At 53.7% G+C, this 17,628-nt stretch overlaps 2 protein-coding genes across 2 annotated transcripts; both read left to right on the plus strand.

Moving 5' to 3' along the window:
* The first annotated feature begins 1,332 nt into the window (after positions 1-1,332).
* HOXD12 (homeobox D12) lies at positions 1,333-4,019 on the plus strand. Its single transcript, XM_003253751.4, has 2 exons — positions 1,333-1,907; positions 2,054-4,019. The coding sequence occupies exons 1-2, from the start codon at positions 1,334-1,336 to the stop codon at positions 2,290-2,292; spliced, it is 813 nt and encodes a 270-aa protein (XP_003253799.2). The 5' UTR covers position 1,333; the 3' UTR covers positions 2,293-4,019.
* Positions 4,020-8,804: 4,785 nt separating this feature from the next.
* Positions 8,805-11,166, plus strand: HOXD11 (homeobox D11). The gene is made up of 2 exons (XM_030802867.1): positions 8,805-9,655; positions 10,430-11,166. The coding sequence occupies exons 1-2, from the start codon at positions 8,875-8,877 to the stop codon at positions 10,663-10,665; spliced, it is 1,017 nt and encodes a 338-aa protein (XP_030658727.1). The 5' UTR covers positions 8,805-8,874; the 3' UTR covers positions 10,666-11,166.
* The last annotated feature ends 6,462 nt before the right edge of the window (positions 11,167-17,628 follow it).

Genomic DNA, 17,628 nt, shown 5'->3' on the forward strand with positions numbered 1-17,628 from the left:
GAGCCACCCAATTGGTCGCCATAACTCACACAATAAAGTCGCAGCGCGGCGGTCAGTCTTGCCCTCCGGCGGCGCCTGTGTGGTCTCAGTGCGGGAGCCCGCGATCTAACCAATTCCAGCTTGGCTCGGAGACCGAGGGTCCTGCTGCAGGCTGAGACTGGCGCCGGTCACGGGGTCTCCAAGGGTCTTGGGATCAGAGGCAGGAGGGGAGGACCCTTAGCCCACTGGCCGGACTAGGCAAGAGGGCCAGCGGCGGGGTCTGAGTACACCGCTCCCAGCTAAGAACTGCTGCCCTTCCCACTTCCCTGCTTGTCAGACCCGTGAACTCCCTATCCCCGGCACCCCTGGGGGCGCTGAGGCGAGGAACTCTGCTAGCCAGCTGCCTCCGAACGCCCGCTGTTCCCCGGTCAGGTGGCTCTGGCTCTTCTGCCTTTCCACACCCAGTCGGGGGAGTTCGTCTTGCTTTGCCCTCCACTTGGTGAATGGGGACACCTCGGAGTTCTGGTTTGCAGTGTGTAGTCCCGGAGAGGACTCCTGACGATAAAAGGAATGTAGCCTTTGGTCACGATTGGTGGATCGAGCTTATGGGTTCCCTGGCGGACATGCTCCATGGACCTGTATGGCAATTTCCCTAGGATCAGAGTTCTTAGCCATGGGGACACAAACCAGGAATAATGTGGCCTCCTTCCTGGATCCCAAAATTGGGTAGTTTGTGATGCCCTTTTTGTGTCTGCGGCCTGGGACTGAGGGCTCAAACAGCAAATGGGTCTTTGCTGCCAGATCCTCAGGCAGAGGTCTCTGGAGAAACCCTTTCTGTGGGAGTGATTGGGGTAAGAGTGACATTGCTCAGGCCAAGGGACAGAGCTCCTGGTGCCGCCGGACCGCGGCCTCTCCGGTGAAGTCAAGAGGCGCCGGTTAATGGAAAATGCCTCCGCTGCAACTTAAAGCCAGTAGAAGCAAGCCGGGCCCAGAAAGTCTGCGGATCGCAAAGCCAATCACGACCAAGAAGAGTCCCAAGGGACACTTGGGCAGAGGCACCCTCTTGCCCGATGTCCCCAGCTGCTGAAGCCGGGCCTGGAAACCCGCAGACAGTTAGTCTTTGCTCAACATGATTTGGCTCTGCTGGCAGCCTCGTCCTTCGCCATCGAACATTACGGGTGTTATCATAACACTCTGAAGGGGGGGAAAACGGGTCGGGGGATGTAGGCGGTGCTGAAATGACCGGCTTTGAAGAACCTGCAGGCAAAGTTTCATCCAATCGTCTGAGCCTGTCCTCTTATTCCCGGTTGTAACTAAATACTGTTGCGACCGCAGCCGAAGCCCTTTGTTGGAGATGTGTGAGCGCAGTCTCTACAGAGCGGGCTATGTGGGCTCGCTTCTGAATCTGCAGTCGCCAGACTCTTTCTACTTCTCCAACCTGCGGGCGAATGGCGGCCAGTTGGCCACGCTTCCCCCTATCTCCTACCCTCGCGGCGCGCTGCCCTGGGCCGCCACGCCCGCCTCCTGCGCCCCCGCGCAGCCTGCGGGCGCCACTGCCTTCGGTGGCTTCTCGCAGCCCTACCTGGCTGGCTCCGGGCCTCTCGGCCTGCAGCCCCCAACAGCCAAGGACGGACCCGAAGAGCAGGCTAAGTTCTATGCGCCCGAAGCGGCCGCTGGGCCAGAGGAGCGCGGTCGTACCCGGCCGTCCTTCGCCACCGAGTCTAGCCTGGCTCCTGCAGTGGCTGCTCTCAAAGCGGCCAAGTATGACTACGCGGGTGTGGGTCGTGCCACGCCGGGCTCCGCGACCCTGCTCCAGGGGGCTCCCTGCGCCCCTGGCTTCAAGGACGACACCAAGGGCCCGCTCAACTTGAACATGACAGTGCAGGCGGCGGGCGTTGCCTCTTGCCTGCGATCTTCACTGCCCGACGGTAAACGGTGCCCATGCTCCCCGGGCCGGTTTGGGCCGGGATGGGAGGTGGGGTTCAAGGGAGACTGTAAGGGGAGGTGAACCGCCTGGGGGCGGGCAATAGACAGAGTACGGGCTGGGTTGACGTGGGTTGGGGCTGTGTTGCAGGCCTGCCGTGGGGGGCGGCCCCGGGGAGGGCCCGCAAGAAGCGGAAACCCTACACGAAGCAGCAGATTGCGGAGTTGGAGAACGAATTCCTCGTCAACGAATTCATCAACAGGCAGAAACGCAAGGAATTGTCCAATAGGCTGAACCTCAGCGACCAGCAAGTCAAAATCTGGTTCCAGAACAGGCGTATGAAGAAGAAGCGCGTGGTGCTTCGGGAGCAGGCGCTGGCGCTTTACTAGCCTCGCGCGTGGCCAGGGCCGGGCTGGATCTGCCCTTTTGGACAGAGGCCTTGTTTGGGGAGGAGGATCTGGGGCTAAGGCTAAGGCTTTTCCTTCGGTTCCTTCTCTGCTGGTCCCAGAAGCCAAGAGATTTAGCGACCAGGCCAGCTGGGCCTCCTTGCTTTCCTCAGTCCCTGAGAAGCCCGTGAGAAACGTGCGGAAGTACCACTGCAACTCTGGCTGGCCTTAAGGCTTCCACGTTGGGGGACTGAGGCCACCTCTCCTTGCTCCTGGCTGGAGCATTTGCACCCACCTCTCATTCTTGCTCCCTGGTACCTGGATTTTTCTGTTTCCACCCAATTCGTTCTCCCTTTCCCCCTCTCTCCAGCCCCTTCAGCGTATGGCAGTCGCCTAGTTAGGGCTCATAGTGGAAGGCCTCCTGAGGGAATGGAAAGGACTGTGGGTACAATTAGGTCTCTGCAGCAGAAGCCCTTTGTGGCAAGGCCAGGATCTTCGCTCTGGAGAAAGGAAAGGGCACCATCCACCCTCCACCCTCCTGTCTGCCCTGGCTGATTTGAGAGGACAAAAGCCACACTAGATCTTCAGACTTTGGGAGGAAAAGGGAGGGAAGGGGAGGGGCTGGGTAGTGGGGTAAACTTGGAGATATCTCGAAATGATAAATCTGAAATAGGCTGGCCTATTTCCAGCTGGGTAGAATAGGGTGGAACCTTCGTTTCCTGAGATGGGATGAGAGAGACTGGGGCTCCAGACAAGTGCCATCTCCAGACAAGACTGGCAAACATTGCCCTACTCCCACCTTCTCATACATGCCTAGGTCAGGCCCATGAACCCTGTAACTGGATCCCCAGAGCCTAGCTCTGGTGAAAGGAGCTGTTGGTCTGCTTTGAAGCTCTGTTGCACAGGGAGGAGGGAAAGATATCCAGGGGAGGAGAAGGGAGTGAACAAGAAGAGGAGGGGTGATACACTCCAACTGTAAATATGGCTTTCCAGTTGAGGTGAGTAAAGGTGTCGGTGCATCTTTCTTTCTTCAATTACCTTAATGGAACCCCACAAGGATAGGCAAAAATCCTTCTCAAGAGTCAAGGAGTGGGGAAGGAAATCTCTTAGATTCTCCACCCCGCTAGCTGCTCTTGACAAAGCAAAAAGGACCAGAAGTTCCTCTCACCGTCTCTACCATCTGCCAACTCTACCAGAGGCCCAGCTACTGTGCCCCTTCTGAGGCATGTCTGGCCTGTCCCAGTGGAGACTTTAAGGCCCTGGGCCCTGCCAGGCTTGCCTCATGGAGGCAGGGGTTCCCAAATGCCAGGTGGAGTTGTTCTGGGTGTACTGGAGTGTCCTGCCTTAATCTCAGTGAACCAAGCCTCACCCTGCCAGCTCATTCCACTATCCCTGCCTCTTCTCCCTCTCCTTCTGACATGTAGCACTCCTCCTTCGCAATTCCTAGCATGATGCACAACAACCCAAGGATTCAGGATTCCTTCCCAAAGTGCAGTGATTTCTTTTCAGTGGAGGACCTGGCCCTAAACCTGGAGTGGGCCCCTCACAGAGAGCCCTGAGCCTTAGCCCAACTGAATTCAGTTGATGTTTAGACTAATTTCATTTTCTAAGCTATCTAATAGTTATCATGCATGTTTTGTTTTGATTTTGTCCAAAGCAGTAGCTTGTATATATCAGACACAATATATACAAATGTTTTGAGTGAAAATAAATATCCAGGTCTAAGCCAAGCTGTCAAGGGGCTGAAGTCAATTTTTCAAAATGTTTTGGATTCCACCTTAATGTTTTTCAGGCCACCAAATTCGTTTTTCTTTTCTGGTTGTTGTTTCACTGCGGGTGTTGACTGTTCGTTAAATGAGAAAATGGCTTCCGAGGCGGTCAGGAAATGGTGTGTAAAAGCCTACGAACTAAATATGTTTGGAATATCCAAAAGGGAAGGACCATGGCAGATCTGAGTGTGTCTCACACGTTAAGGGGACTCTCAGCTTGTTGCAAGCTGGGACTTCTGCACTCAGCCTAAATTCTCAAATTTTAAAGCTTGCTGGTATTCAGGGTCTGTAAAGATTTGAGGTTCCTCAGATGTCAGAACAAAACGTCTGTCTCCACCGAGTTTTGGTCTGACTTCTCTGGAACCGGCTATGTTCTGCTAAATCCTTGATACCAGCAGGTTTACCAAGAGCTCAGCAGACTCTCTTGGGAAATGGGGCCTCAAAACTCCCTAGTCCATCTGAACCTCTAGCTTAGTCCAAGAAAGTCAGGGCCTGCTTGCTGCTCATTTTCTTGCAAACCCCAGCTCCTAGCTGGTGGAGGTGGAAACTAGCTTTTAGCTAGAGGAATAATTAGCAAAACCACTAAATCACTAACACTGAATATTCAACATTTCAACTCCCCTTCCCAGAAGCAAATTTGGTGTATAATTAAAATTTTAATTGTTCTTTAATTGTATACACACACACAACTACATATACATATATGTATATATATTCAATAGGAGAGAAAGAAGCAAGAGCTGCCAAGGCCCTGTGGATCAAAAGGATTCTCCACCTGGCTGGCACATACAGGCGATGGTACCCAGAGCAGGATCTCCAAGTCTGAGTCTGCATTCAGAGGTTTGCCTCCTCAAAAACAACTGAACAAAGGCGGAAGCCGCACTGAGCCCTCGGAAGCCTGGGGAAAGGAGGAGGAAAGCATATGAACTCAGATCCAGGCCTTAAGACAGAAAACACGGAGGCTGTTTCTTTCCAAAATATATCATTAAATCATAGTGTTCTTTCCCTTTAGCCTGGGATGAGTGGGGGAGGGGATATTCATGGAGATCACTCCTCAAAGAAAATTAAATTATTCTAAATATAAAAGCATATATCTTGGTTCAGCAGTTTTTTCCAAATCTATACCTTTTGCTATTTCACACAAATACAAAGACTCTGGTGTCTCCTTCCATAGCTCGTGTTCCCGCAAAGATTTGGAACCACTAGGAAATTTGTAAAAAAAAAAAAAAAAAAATGCTGAAGAGAAAGGACGCTAAAATCTGAGTGCTCAACATTCCCTTCAGAAAGAGAAATGTGTCCTCTGAAATGCTGCAGTCCAAGCGGGCCTCTTGACTAAGAAAACGGTTTTAAAACGAGAAAAAAACAGCTTCGTCTGGCATTCAATCAGTTGGGAACTCAGAAGGCGGCGGGGAAGGGGGGACGCTTTTAAGGCCTGGGGGTTCTCCCCCAGGGAGGCGGGCTGGGGAGGCTTCCGGGATGCCTGCGGGTGGAAGAGAAATCTGGAATTGTTGTAAATATTCATGTGAGGGGATGCCCCTTCACCTTTCACCCGCCTCTCCCAGCTGCATTCCCCCCTCAGTGATAGTGGGGGAGGGCAAGGAGACTGCCCCACTGTCCTTAGACAAAGGTGATCTCCCCATATTTTTGTTCTCCAGTCGCTTGACTTAAGGAGTCCATTCCGAAGGCTCTGCAGGGAAGGAACTGGCTCTGGGTGTTTTCCCTGCGTTTCTCTTCTTTCGTTTCTTAAAAGAGCATAAATAATTAAAGTTTGGCAGGGAGGAAAAGCTTTCTTGCAGAACTGTAGTGGCAATAAATGAAATGACTCAGAATCCCTTCCCCAGTCAGCTTTTACGAGAGCTGCCAGACAGTGTCTGTTCACGTTCTCCAGATACCAGGGGCGCCCTGACAAAGTTAAGGTCAAGTTAGCGTCTTATCTTGGGTGGCTCAAAATCACCGCATCGCGTCCCGGCGCTGTGCGGAAAGCTCTTCCTCGCGGAGTGGCTGGCTGCGCCCCGAAGGCCTGGTGCGCTCCCTGCGTTTCGGGTGGGGCCGCGCAGGCAAGGACAAGGCCACAGAGCCCGCGTCTTCACGGTAGGTTCTCGAGCGGGACGCGCGGGTCCGAAGGCTGCGGTTTTTCCTGGGTTTGGGGAATGGGGGCAGGAACTAGCAGGGAGCTGGGGCCAAAGAGCCAAGCGGGCTGGGACTGGAATGAAAGCGCTCTGGGCTGTGGAGTGGGTCGGGGGGCAAGGGTCCATGCTAAGGAGCCTAAAGGGGCCGGCCGCCCCCTTCCTCTGCGCACCGGCGCGCCACTGCAGATGGCTCACCCTCCCCCGCCAAATCGCTGCTCCCGCCGGAGCTGCCGTCGCCATGTCGTTGAACTTGAATGGTTCGTCCTCCCCATTTCCCTCTTCGGCGGTCAGCAGGCTCCACAATGGGGGCGCCGGGCTGCCTGCGCCCCACCCCGTGCCGCCAGCAGAGAGAAGGTGCGAGAATTTTGCGAAACCCCAGGCACATAAAGACCCGGATTGAAGTCCTCGCAGCTGCCCTGGGTCCTGAGCTACCGCAGGGCCAGTGTGCAGCGTCCGGGGAGCCATTTTAGGAGAGAGATCCAGGGGCGTCGACCACGAGCCCGAAAGGGAGAGGCTTGGGCCTGGGATGGAGATGGGGAGGCAGATAAATGTCCTGGGTGTCTGGGTTGAGAAGAAGAATATCAGCTGGAATCTGGGCGGGGGTGCCAGGTGTGGGGAGGGAGCACACAAGATGGGCAGTTCTAGTTGGGGGAGGCTCGATGCCCTCCAGTCGCCACAGACCTATTTGCGCAGTGTTGGGGGAGGGAAGCAGACATGGGAAGGGGCGGAGGAAGGAGAGAGGAAGGGAGAAAGGGAGGGAGGAGAAAAAGAGGAAGGGGGAGGACATCAGCCAGAAAATAGATATTAGCTCAGACCACCCGCCTTTTCTCTGTCTGTCCGCACGGTGGGCAGAGCGCACAGCACCGGCACTGCAGCAGCCCGGGCCAGGGAGGGAACCAGCATCACAGACAGCGCCGCCTGCCCTGGGTATAGGACTGAGGCCCAGGCCCCAGCGCTGGGATTTCCTGGGCGGAGGCATCTTGGGGAAAGGGGCAGCCTCCTGCCCTTGGTTCTGGGATTTGGGTTTGGGAAGAGACGGTTTACCTTTGAAAAGCGTCTGCTCTCTCGGAGGTGGGAGCCCAGGCCTCGCCTGGACCCATGGGCTAGAAGAGGGTCGCGGCAGGCTGGGAGGAGAGTGAGGCCTTGGGGGAGTGGATGGGATGCCCCACGAAGAGTCTGCCTCAGAGCCAGGTGACACAGAGGGGCTCCAGTAGGGAGTCAGGCTCCGCTGAGAGCCCTTAGAGAGACAACCTATCTTGGGGGAGGGGCTGAAGTGACCATGCAGACCCAAGGGTACCAGAAGAGCCTTGGGGAAACGCGGCGTGGATACGCAGGCCTTGGAGGGGCTCCGAAGCAGTGAAGGGTCTGGCTATAAGGCGGACACCCAGGCCAGGCCTGAAAGCAGAGGGGTGAGGAGGACGGAGGTGCGAGTGTGTGGGGGTTGTCTCTTATGGCGAGCCAGCGGGAAGCCAGGCACCCTGAGGGTAGGTCTCCAGATCCTTTTGTTCACCAGACTCCCCAGATTCTAGGGAGGCCGGGGACCACGGGCTGAGCCCCCTCCTGGCTTTAGTGCTGAAGGGGAAAGCAGAGAGGCAACAGGGAGAGAGACAGAGACAGTGACACACAACTTAGAGGAAAGGAGGGGAGAGGATGAGAGGACAGAGAGAGAGAGGAGAAAGAAGACAGGAAAGCAAGAGGAAGGAAGAAGGAAAGCGGAAAAGAAGAGGAAGGACAGAAGCGAAGACAGGAGAGAGAAGGGAGAAGACTGAAGAGGGACCAAGCAAGGAGAAAGAGAGACAAGAACAGAGAGGGAAACCAGAGAGGAGGGAAGAGTGCCGGGTGGGCACGAAGGCCCCGGCCTGGGTGAGTGCCTAGGAGGTGAATGGCCTGGGTTTTTCGGAGGCCAGCACTCGCACCCCTGGGGTCAGAACTGGAAAGAGCCAGGTCACTCCGCTCCGAACGCGCTGGGCAGAGAAATATGTAAATCAGGGCTCCCTGCGCCCTGGAGAGTGGCGAAATTACGCCCGGTGAACAAGAAGCAACAAGCTCCCAGGCGGGTGAGCTGCAGAGGGTGGCAGAGTCGCGGGGGAGGGAGCGGCTGCAGTAAGGGGGGTGGGGTTCGGAACCTCACACCCTCACACCTAGTTCCTAGCTTCTAGGGAGCCTGGAGCCGGGGCTCCCCCCCCTCTGCTCGCTGCTTCTCTCCCTTCCGCCTTCCTCCCCCTCTTCCCCCTCCTTCCTCCTCCCCGCCGGCCTCGGTCCGCGTACTTAAAGCGGCGCGGGAGGGCGGACGCGGGCGGGCGGCCCATTCGGGCGGTGGCAGATGCGCCCAGCGGTGGCAGCGGCCAGCGGCGCGCAGGTGACCGGCCTGAGGCGCAGCCTGGTCAGGGAGCGCCCGGGGAGAGCTGGCGGCAGAGGGCAGCCGATCCGCCCCCAGCGCGCGCGTCTCGGCGCCAGGAGCCGTCCCGGGGCGTGTTGGCGAGCGTTGATATAGATATAAGGACATTGCTCTTCATGGCGTCACGTGACATAATTACCACCAGAATCAATCAAGATGAATTGCACGTCAGCGCCCGGTGGGGATTTTTGCTTAGTTGATCCTGGCCCAAGCCTCTTGTGCAATCGATGGCTCAGGTTGGCTGCGCGGGGAGCGGCCGGGGGCTCGCTGGCGCGCACGCCGCAGAGCCATGAACGACTTTGACGAGTGCGGCCCGAGCGCAGCCAGCATGTACCTGCCGGGCTGCGCCTACTATGTGGCCCCGTCTGACTTCGCTAGCAAGCCGTCGTTCCTTTCCCAACCGTCGTCCTGCCAGATGACTTTCCCCTACTCTTCCAACCTGGCGCCGCACGTCCAGCCCGTGCGGGAGGTGGCCTTCCGCGACTACGGCCTGGAGCGCGCCAAGTGGCCGTACCGTGGCGGCAGCGGCGGCGGCAGCGCGGGGGGCGGCAGCAGCGGGGGCGGCCCCGGCGGGGGCAGCGGCGGCGCGGGGGGCTACGCTCCCTACTACGCGGCGGCGGCGGCGGCAGCTGCGGCGGCCGCGGCGGCCGAGGAGGCGGCCATGCAACGCGAGCTGCTCCCGCCCGCTGGCCGCCGGCCGGACGTGCTCTTCAAGGCGCCTGAGCCCGTGTGCGCTGCGCCGGGGCCGCCGCACGGCCCCGCGGGCGCCGCCTCCAACTTCTACAGCGCGGTGGGCCGCAATGGCATCTTGCCACAGGGCTTCGACCAGTTCTACGAGGCGGCGCCCGGACCCCCGTTCGCCGGGCCGCAGCCCCCGCCGCCGCCCGCGCCCCCACAGCCCGAGGGCGCAGCCGACAAGGGCGACCCCAAGACCGGGGCTGGTGGCGGCGGGGGCAGTCCCTGCTCCAAGACGACCCCTGGCTCGGAGCCCAAGGGGGCAGCGGAAGGCAGCGGTGGCGACGGCGAGGGCCCCCCGGGGGAGGCGGGGACCGAGAAGAGCGGCGGCGCAGGTAGGCACCGGGTGCTGGGCGAGCGGTGGGCCCAGGGGCCGCGGGGGGGGGGGGGGGGGGGGGCCTCCCTCTGCTTGAGCCTTTTTATGTGCTACTTTATAAGCATTCGAAGAGGTTTATACATCCTATAAGATTTCCCGGGCCGTTGTAAAGCGTGTTTATGGTAGGAAACCAATTTAGGTGGGCTTAAGGTAGACTTCGAGGAGGACATTAATCGCTGTAGAGAGCCTTTTCCCAGTTTTGGGCAGGGGGGTGCTAGATACCATGGAGGGAGGGAGGGAGGTTTCAAGCCAGTGTGAGTGCATACACCGGAGCCTCCTGCTTTTAAGGGAGAGAGGCGGGGGGTGGGGAAGTGGGGGGAGTGTGATCCTTCCACTGGACTTTATCCAAGCCGCTAGCTGACGCGCGCCGCTGGAGTCAAGCAGATGCCCCGGCGGGCCCGCTCTTGTCTCTCTTCCCTCAGGTTCCAGTTTAGAGCCTGCCTTGCCCTCTGCTTCCCCACCTCCGTGCCAGGCTCCGTGTGTGTGTGCGTGTGTGTGTGTGTGTGTGTGTGCGTGTGTGTGTATGTGTCCGGGCGTGAACACATGTCCACGCCCGCACTCTCTCCTGTGCCCGCCCATATATCATCCCCCACGACGCAGGCAGGGCCTTTCAGCCGCGGCAGAGAACGTCCCCAACGGGGCCAGGGCCTGGCCCTCGCTCAGTGGCCCGGGCGGGCGGGTGGGGGCTGTCAGGCAGCGGCCTCTCTCACCCCTTGGTCTCTTTGCCTTGCAGTGGCCCCCCAGCGGTCCCGGAAAAAGCGCTGTCCCTATACCAAGTACCAGATCCGCGAACTGGAACGCGAGTTTTTCTTTAACGTGTACATAAACAAAGAGAAAAGACTTCAACTCTCTCGGATGCTCAACCTCACTGACCGGCAAGTCAAAATCTGGTTCCAGAATCGCAGGATGAAAGAAAAGAAACTGAACAGAGACCGTCTGCAGTATTTCACTGGAAACCCCTTATTTTGAGAGCTCCAGGAAGCGCCCCCTCCCCAGCCCCACTCATCCACCCTCCTTCCCACCAGCCTGCTCTCCGCAGGCCCAATGTCCTTGGGTTTAATGACGTCTCCTCTCTGTGGAACTTCACGATTCCTTCCCACGGTCAACTCGGGACCTCCCAGCGACCACTGCAGCCTGCGGACGAGGCCGGGACTTGGCCGAGCGGATCCTAATAAGGGGAAAATGGTAAATGCAAACGTCCCTTTACAATTTTACCGCCAATGTGCTGTCGTTCCCCTTCCCCCTCTCGGAGTCCTCGTGGGGACGCGGCGGGGTCTGTAGGAAGTTGGGCCGAGTTGGGGGTGCTAGAAGGCGCTGGTGTTTTGCTCTGAGTTTTAAGAGATCCCTTCCTTCCTCTTCGGTGAATGCAGATTATTTAAACTTTGGGAAATGTACCTTTAGTCTGTCATATCAAGGCATGAGTCACTGTCTTTTTTTGTGCGAATAAATGGTTTCTAGTAAAATGGAGGTTACAGCTTCTATACACTGTATGAATTCTCCTCTGAGGTTTAGTGCCTCATTAGGATATTTTAGTGGCCAGAACCCGTGCAACTGAATATCGAATGAAATACTTTTTAGTCCTACTGAAATAGTAGTCATTCCTTCCCACCACCTCTAGGTTACACTGGTTTTAAAAATCATGTTAGTGATGAATTTCTGAATTGACGATGTGACCAAGCAATGCTGGCGCTGCCTTCTCCAGGCAGTAAGGCTGGGGCAGCAGGAACCTAAGAAGCAAACTTCCACCCCCACCCCTAGTCTAGTGAACTTGGGATTTCTGAAAAGACAGCAACCATTTTTAAAAACTGGTTAGAAAATCCAAATGATCTCTTCCAAGCTAACAAGGAGCCGCAGTCCCTTAAAAGAAGAAACCAAAATTAGAACCTTCCATTGAAGGGAGAAGTTTTCGAAAAGGAAGTCATCAGTAGGTGGAGAGGGCTTGCTGGTATCATAAGTGGACCTGGAGCAGGGAAGGTAAACCCTCCCCGCCCCCACTGAAATAGGGCCAGGAGCTGCAGACCCTCTCATGGCATTTATATCGCTTCAAGTTAAAGAATGTGGTGAGGGCTGTACTGCACTTTATGTTGCAGGGCCAGGCCAGGCTGTTTACAAAACCTTGAACTGTCTAGACAACACCATAAAAGCCAAAGTTCTAAACAGCTTAATTGGGTTATATTATACACCTTCTGGTGGGCCCAAAAGAGATTTCCGCAATGTGCAATAAACTGGAGAAGTGAGAAAAGCTCTCTCTCTGAAAAGAGTGAAGTGAATCTTATGACTCTTAACCTCTCCTAAGCCCAAAGACAAAATATAAATCTATGAATGCACAGTACTCCATGCATCTTCCAAGGAGTCATGCATTTCAAAATGCAATTTAAAAAATTGCTAAGCCTTATTTGGGAAGGAAAAAATAAGTGCATAAATGTATGCCTTTGAACTTCCGAAATGTCAAGGTCATCACCTTTAACCTTTCTGAATAATTAGGCGCCTTAAGGTTCTTCTTGATTTTCAGCTGCCACCCACTCTCACACATATATGCTCACACATAGCCAGAGCCACACACACATTTATGACCACACAAAATCATACCAGGAGCTCACCATAAATCTAAGAAAATTCCTAATTTCAGGATCAATAACCTTAATTTCCCTGCAAACGTTTGTGTAATGCAATAGCAGTCAACTTCTTTTTAAAAATACTGATTAGATTAAAATGCCTGCTAGCTGCTTTCCCTACAGCTAGGAAAGGCTGATAATTCTGGAGGGGGGTCTTAAATAGTGGTCCCCTTTGCTTTAATGAAGAACTACAGTTTTAAAATCAAGCATTTGAAAGAGGAAGTTCTGTGCAGCCTTGCACCTTCATTAAATTTGAAAGCAATTTGCCACCCTGTGAAATAAATTATTGCACTTTCTATAATAAGAAACAAAAGGAAATATAGTTATATTGCTTTTAAAAGCATCCTTTGGTGAAAGATGCAATGGAAACAAAGCCTACAATCGAAAAATTTCGTTAAGAAGGGGATTCCTTTGTTTGGTATTCTAGAAATCGGTTAAAATGTCAGTGCCCTAACAGTATGATCGTTCCATGAGCTTAAAACTGTTTTTTTTTTCTTTCTGTTTCCATCTGTTTTTTAAAACTGCACCTAAACTAGCAAGCTTGTGTGCCCACCACCCAAGGCAAGCCGAACCCGAGATACCATTTTCCGTTTGCAGGGGCCTGGAGATCCACACGAGGGCGCGCTCACGTTCCAGAAGCCGCGTTTGACCAAGAGGCCGCGGTACCTTATCTGTCCAATACTAGATTCTAATAGGCGACCTCAACCCCTTAGAAACAGGCGGCAGCTAAGGTGTTTGCTAGTTTATTTGTTCTAAGCAGCCATGAGGTGTGAGAAGTTGTATAGAGACAGAAAACGGAGCAACTAGATTCACGAAACAGATAGCCTAATCTTTGTCTCTTTAAAGATAAAGCTGTTGCAAAAGAATACCTTGGTATAACTTGATGGTGTGGAGGAGAGAGTTTTAAAAGATAAATGTGTGCATTTTGAAATATACCATAGCCACTGCTAGTTAATTAAATTAGGGAAAATCCATTTTCTTGGTTTCAGTGTGGAGAGCCTTGTCTAGGGTTGGACACCCCCCACTTACATCCCCCTCCCCCCGCAAAAAAAAAAAAAAAACACTTCATCGGTTTTACCCCCTCTCAGACCGCCTGGGATGATTAAAAGGCTTTTGTTTATAACAGATCAGGGCGAGGGCAACTTAGCCAAATGTCTCTCAGAAAAAAATAACGCATGGGGGACTGGGAGAATCGTTCTGGGTTAGGGAGCCCGCGGCCGTGCCTGGAGTGCGCGGCTACCAGTGGCGACCGGGTGGCGCCGGCAGGACTGTGAGTTGGTGTGCCCAGGCCGGGCTGGGCTGATGCGGACACGGGAGGCAGCAGGCACTCAGGGGGAAACGTTTATACTTCAAGGCGTTGTGGAACGGGGAATGTATTTGAAGCAAACGGGCTTTGCGTTTGACAGAACACTGGCCACCCTTCCAAGTTGCACGCCGGTCTTGAGCAGAGTTGAATTTTGGCTCTCAGAAGCAGTGCATTCGTTGCGTGCCCTCCTTCCTCCAGCAAAGCCCCTGACCTTGGGGAGGACCTGTGTCCCCGTTCGGAGTTCACAAGAGAGAAGACAGGGCTCCCGGACATTGGTCTCTCTAAGGGAGGATGACTACCCCCTTTCCCTCCCCGAAGTTCATTGTGAAGAGCCTGCAACCCCCAGAATTAGCGCCGGCCTTGTTAGCCCTCCAAGCCCTGGACCAAAGGCCCTGGGGCCTGCCGCTTGCCCATCTCCCGGAGCTGGCCTCAGCTTTGGTGGGGAGGCCGGGGCTCCAGTGAGCCCCCAGGCGAGTCTCTAACGAGTGGCGTGGGTGTTCCCCGCGGGCAACCTTGGCTCCACTAGTCTGACCGCCGGTCCAGCTTGGTTATAGTGAGGCTACCTTTCCCGAGGCTGAACGGGGTCCTCGGTCTATGTGGAGTGAGAGCTGCCCTCCCTAGATGTCGTTGTGTTCCTCTCAAGGCGGCCCTAGCGGCTGCACATCTGGCTGTTCGGGGGCCCCTTGGACTTGGCTGGCAGCCGCCTGCGAAAACACCGCTTCTCAGCGGTCTGCAGTTCCTTTCCTCCCTGCGCCCAAGATGGGCCTGACAAGGGCCCGGGATCAGACCAGAACCTCTGGGGGCTGAAGACCTCTCCCCACCCCCATCTTTCAGAATGTGTGGGGCTTGCGGAGAGTGGCCTTGGATCCTGAGGCGCCAAGGTCTCAGACTCTGAAGTGGAAGGGAAATGCGCGAAGTAGGAATCTTTTGTGTCTGCAGAAAGAGGCCGTCCGGCCGCCAGCCCTTGTTGCACGTCTGGATAGACCCCTTATTGCATTGGTGGTAGACTCCCCATTTGCCCCCTAGATTTGCTTGGAGGTGCACAGTGCAACCCGGAGGAGCGCCCTGGGAAGACAGCTTTTAATTGACTCCATCCGCTCTGTCCCCAAAGAGTGACACAGCCCAGAGGTGGCTCAGGACCCTAATCCGGGATGACCCTAAGAGCCCACAGGTCCACTCAGGCCCAGGGCTTCAACTTTTCTTCCAGGAGACAAGAGTGCAGATGCAAGCCACTTTTTGATTACAAATGCTAATTTCTTGCTCAAGCTATTCTTTTAATTTTTCCCTGGAAAGAACTGTGGCAGGGAGAAGAGCGTCTTGGTACAAATATGGGCATTCATCTCCCTTATGGTGCAATATTGATTTATTATTAATGGTAACTGCCCTAACTGATCTAAAGATGATCGAAAACATCAGCTACATTAAATACTCGGAAGCAAAATAAAGGCTGCCCTGTAGAGCACTGCCTTTTTATTCCATTCGTCTCATCTCAGCCTTAGAGTCTTAGGCACACTTTCCATCCTTTGGGGCTCAGATCATTCTTTTGTATTATTTCTATCTTGCTCGATTTTTTAATGATAAAATATTGACAATCTCTTGTCTCAAGGAGCGGGTCTGAAGGCAGAAATTTTAAAGATAAAAAATAGAATTTTGTGAGAACAGATTCAAAATTATGTCTGATATGCACATTTTTGTCTGTGAGTAAAAACCTATTTAACTCTAACCAATATGGGAGTGACTTTGAGCTCAAAGCCACTGAAAGCTGAAATGGAAAGGTCCCCAAATTCTGAAGACACATCCTGCTTATTCTGGCTCACTGCAGACCTACCCGCCCGCAAGGAATTGCTTGTTTTTGTTTTTAAGCCTGTATGTTTTCTTCATGTATAAATAAAGATTATGAAAGGGCATTTGATGGGCATAAAATTCCCGATTAGATTAAACAGTCTTGCCTTGCTTAGGGTAGGGAAAATTGGGCAAACAAGTTCCCAGCAGCTCTCCTGGCCGAGAGGCAAAAGGGCGACACTCGATACTGCTGGAGCGCCAAGCTAGTTTCAGGACGCCTGCGGCAAGCGAGTGCAGCGGGCACTTTATCCAGCCTTGGGCACGCTTAGCCCTGGCTCGAAACAAGATCTCTGCTATGTGAGAAAGCAAATTTCAGGGCGCTGGTCAGTGGCTGTTAGCTTTGAACAGTACCTTAGCAACCTAGAGTCAAAAGTTATGTTTTGTTTCTCCTGCCATCCTCAACCCCCCCACCCCACAGTTCGAAAACAGCCACCCCTGTGGAAAGGTAATGTTTAAACCTCAGGCTATGCTGGTATGCCGCAGCCAAAGCAGTTGGAGGCGCCAGGCTTTTAACCTGACAATGATGTTGTATTTGAACAGCTGCGTAAAGGTTTAAAAGGTCTGTCTCATTGCCACCGCGGAGTTTTTTAAAAGAGGTTATTGTTTGGTCGAGAGCACTGAGAGGGAACAGGCGAAACGGTCCCAAGGCCGAAAATAATGTTCAACGCTTGTTTCCGCCAGGCCAGGGGAGATTCCTTTTTGGGAAGCGGGACAAAGGGTTTGCTGGGAAGGGTTTTTGTAAAGGAGCGGGCGGGCTACTAGGTCCCCCAGAATGCTGAGGCGATTTAATGAACATCAGGCCCCAAAGAAATGTTCTGCTGAGGTGGAAACCCAATTTACCCACAAGTTCAGTCTCTGGGCCTGAAATCCAAGGCCAGCCCACGCCCCAGCGAGTATGGGGAAAAGAGAACACAGATGCCCTCCCGGAATGAGAACTGGTTCATGGTCAGAGTTTCTGGGGCCGCTTTAGTTTCTTGGCTGGCAGGAAGGGAACCTGGCAGGCCGAAGGACGGCTCCAAGCCCTGGCTGGCCCCTCACTCAGGGCAAGTCTTTGGAAATCAAGGTTAAAGCTCCCCGCTGCTGCCCCGAGGCCCGGGCTTCCGCAGGGCGGCTCACCCGCCTGCAACAAGAGAGAGAGGAAGTTGTTGAAGTTTCTCATAAAACTCTGAGTTTCCATGGTGGTAGTGGTGGTTCTTTAATGAGCCGGACCACAACCCCAGACCATATCCTCTTTATAGAAGTTTTGCTCACCAAAGGAAATAGAGAACTAAGATTCTCACCTCCTTCCCCTCCCTTACCCAAGCAAAGCCTTGTCAAATAATTTTAGGAATTGTCCAAAACTGTAAAACTCAACTTCTGACAAAAGTATAGCTTTTAATAGTTGACAGTTTGTATTAAAACAAAAATTGACCTTCTTGGTTAGCAGCGAAGGGAAAAAAATCAATAGTATAATTTTCAATAATTCATAAAGTGAACGCCATTATGCTAAATTTAACTATTAATCTTATCCTTTACAAAGTCTCGATTGATTTGTTAATAAAGTATCTTCCCGTGTGTGGCAACAGCGGGCATAACTCTTTAAAAACCTTCAGAAGCAAGAAAATTACCAAGTAGCCCAAGAATGTAGATGAGAATTTTATTGATCGCCCTGATTCTTCTTAATATGTATTAATAAATTCCACAACCTTTTGTACCTTGCACTTGTCAGAAACCAATGCTTTTACAAAATCCATAAAAGGAAAACATTTTTCTTTGCAGAAGAACCAAAATGACACCTTTGCATTTCTCTCTGTCCTTGGCCCAGTCAGTTTTCTAAAACTTCTGGATTCTGAGGGTCAGAGTTTCCCCTTTTCTTAAATTATTTTTTCCTTTCTTCCTTCCTTTCTGCCCTCCATTATCAGGGTGTGGGGAGAGAAACCTCGGTTTAGTTCTCCTGCAGGGAGCCCGAGGGACGCTTTCGCGGATAGTGAACTGCTGGCAAAGAATTGTCTCTGGGCTGAAAGCTCCCAGACGTCCGGCTCCGCAGAGGTCAGGGTATGGTTTCTCTGAGAGCCGAAGGCTCGTGTAGCCCGCCGGGGCGCATAGGAACCCGGAGCTAGGCAGGAGGACCGAGGGGGAGGACAACGCCGGGACCGACCCATCCATGGGAATCCGGGCCCGGCCAGCTGC

This window comes from Nomascus leucogenys, chromosome 22a, assembly GCF_006542625.1.
Source record: "Nomascus leucogenys isolate Asia chromosome 22a, Asia_NLE_v1, whole genome shotgun sequence".
Taxonomy (NCBI): Eukaryota; Metazoa; Chordata; class Mammalia; order Primates; family Hylobatidae; genus Nomascus; species Nomascus leucogenys.

Coding starts and splice junctions, on each gene's coding strand:
- HOXD12 (XM_003253751.4), top strand. CDS start 1,334: ATGTGTGAGCGCAGTCTCTACAGAGCGGGCTATGTGGGCTCGCTTCTG. Junction 1,908..2,053: donor GCGATCTTCACTGCCCGACG/GTAAACGGTGCC, acceptor GCTGTGTTGCAG/GCCTGCCGTGGGGGGCGGCC.
- HOXD11 (XM_030802867.1), top strand. CDS start 8,875: ATGAACGACTTTGACGAGTGCGGCCCGAGCGCAGCCAGCATGTACCTG. Junction 9,656..10,429: donor CGAGAAGAGCGGCGGCGCAG/GTAGGCACCGGG, acceptor TTTGCCTTGCAG/TGGCCCCCCAGCGGTCCCGG.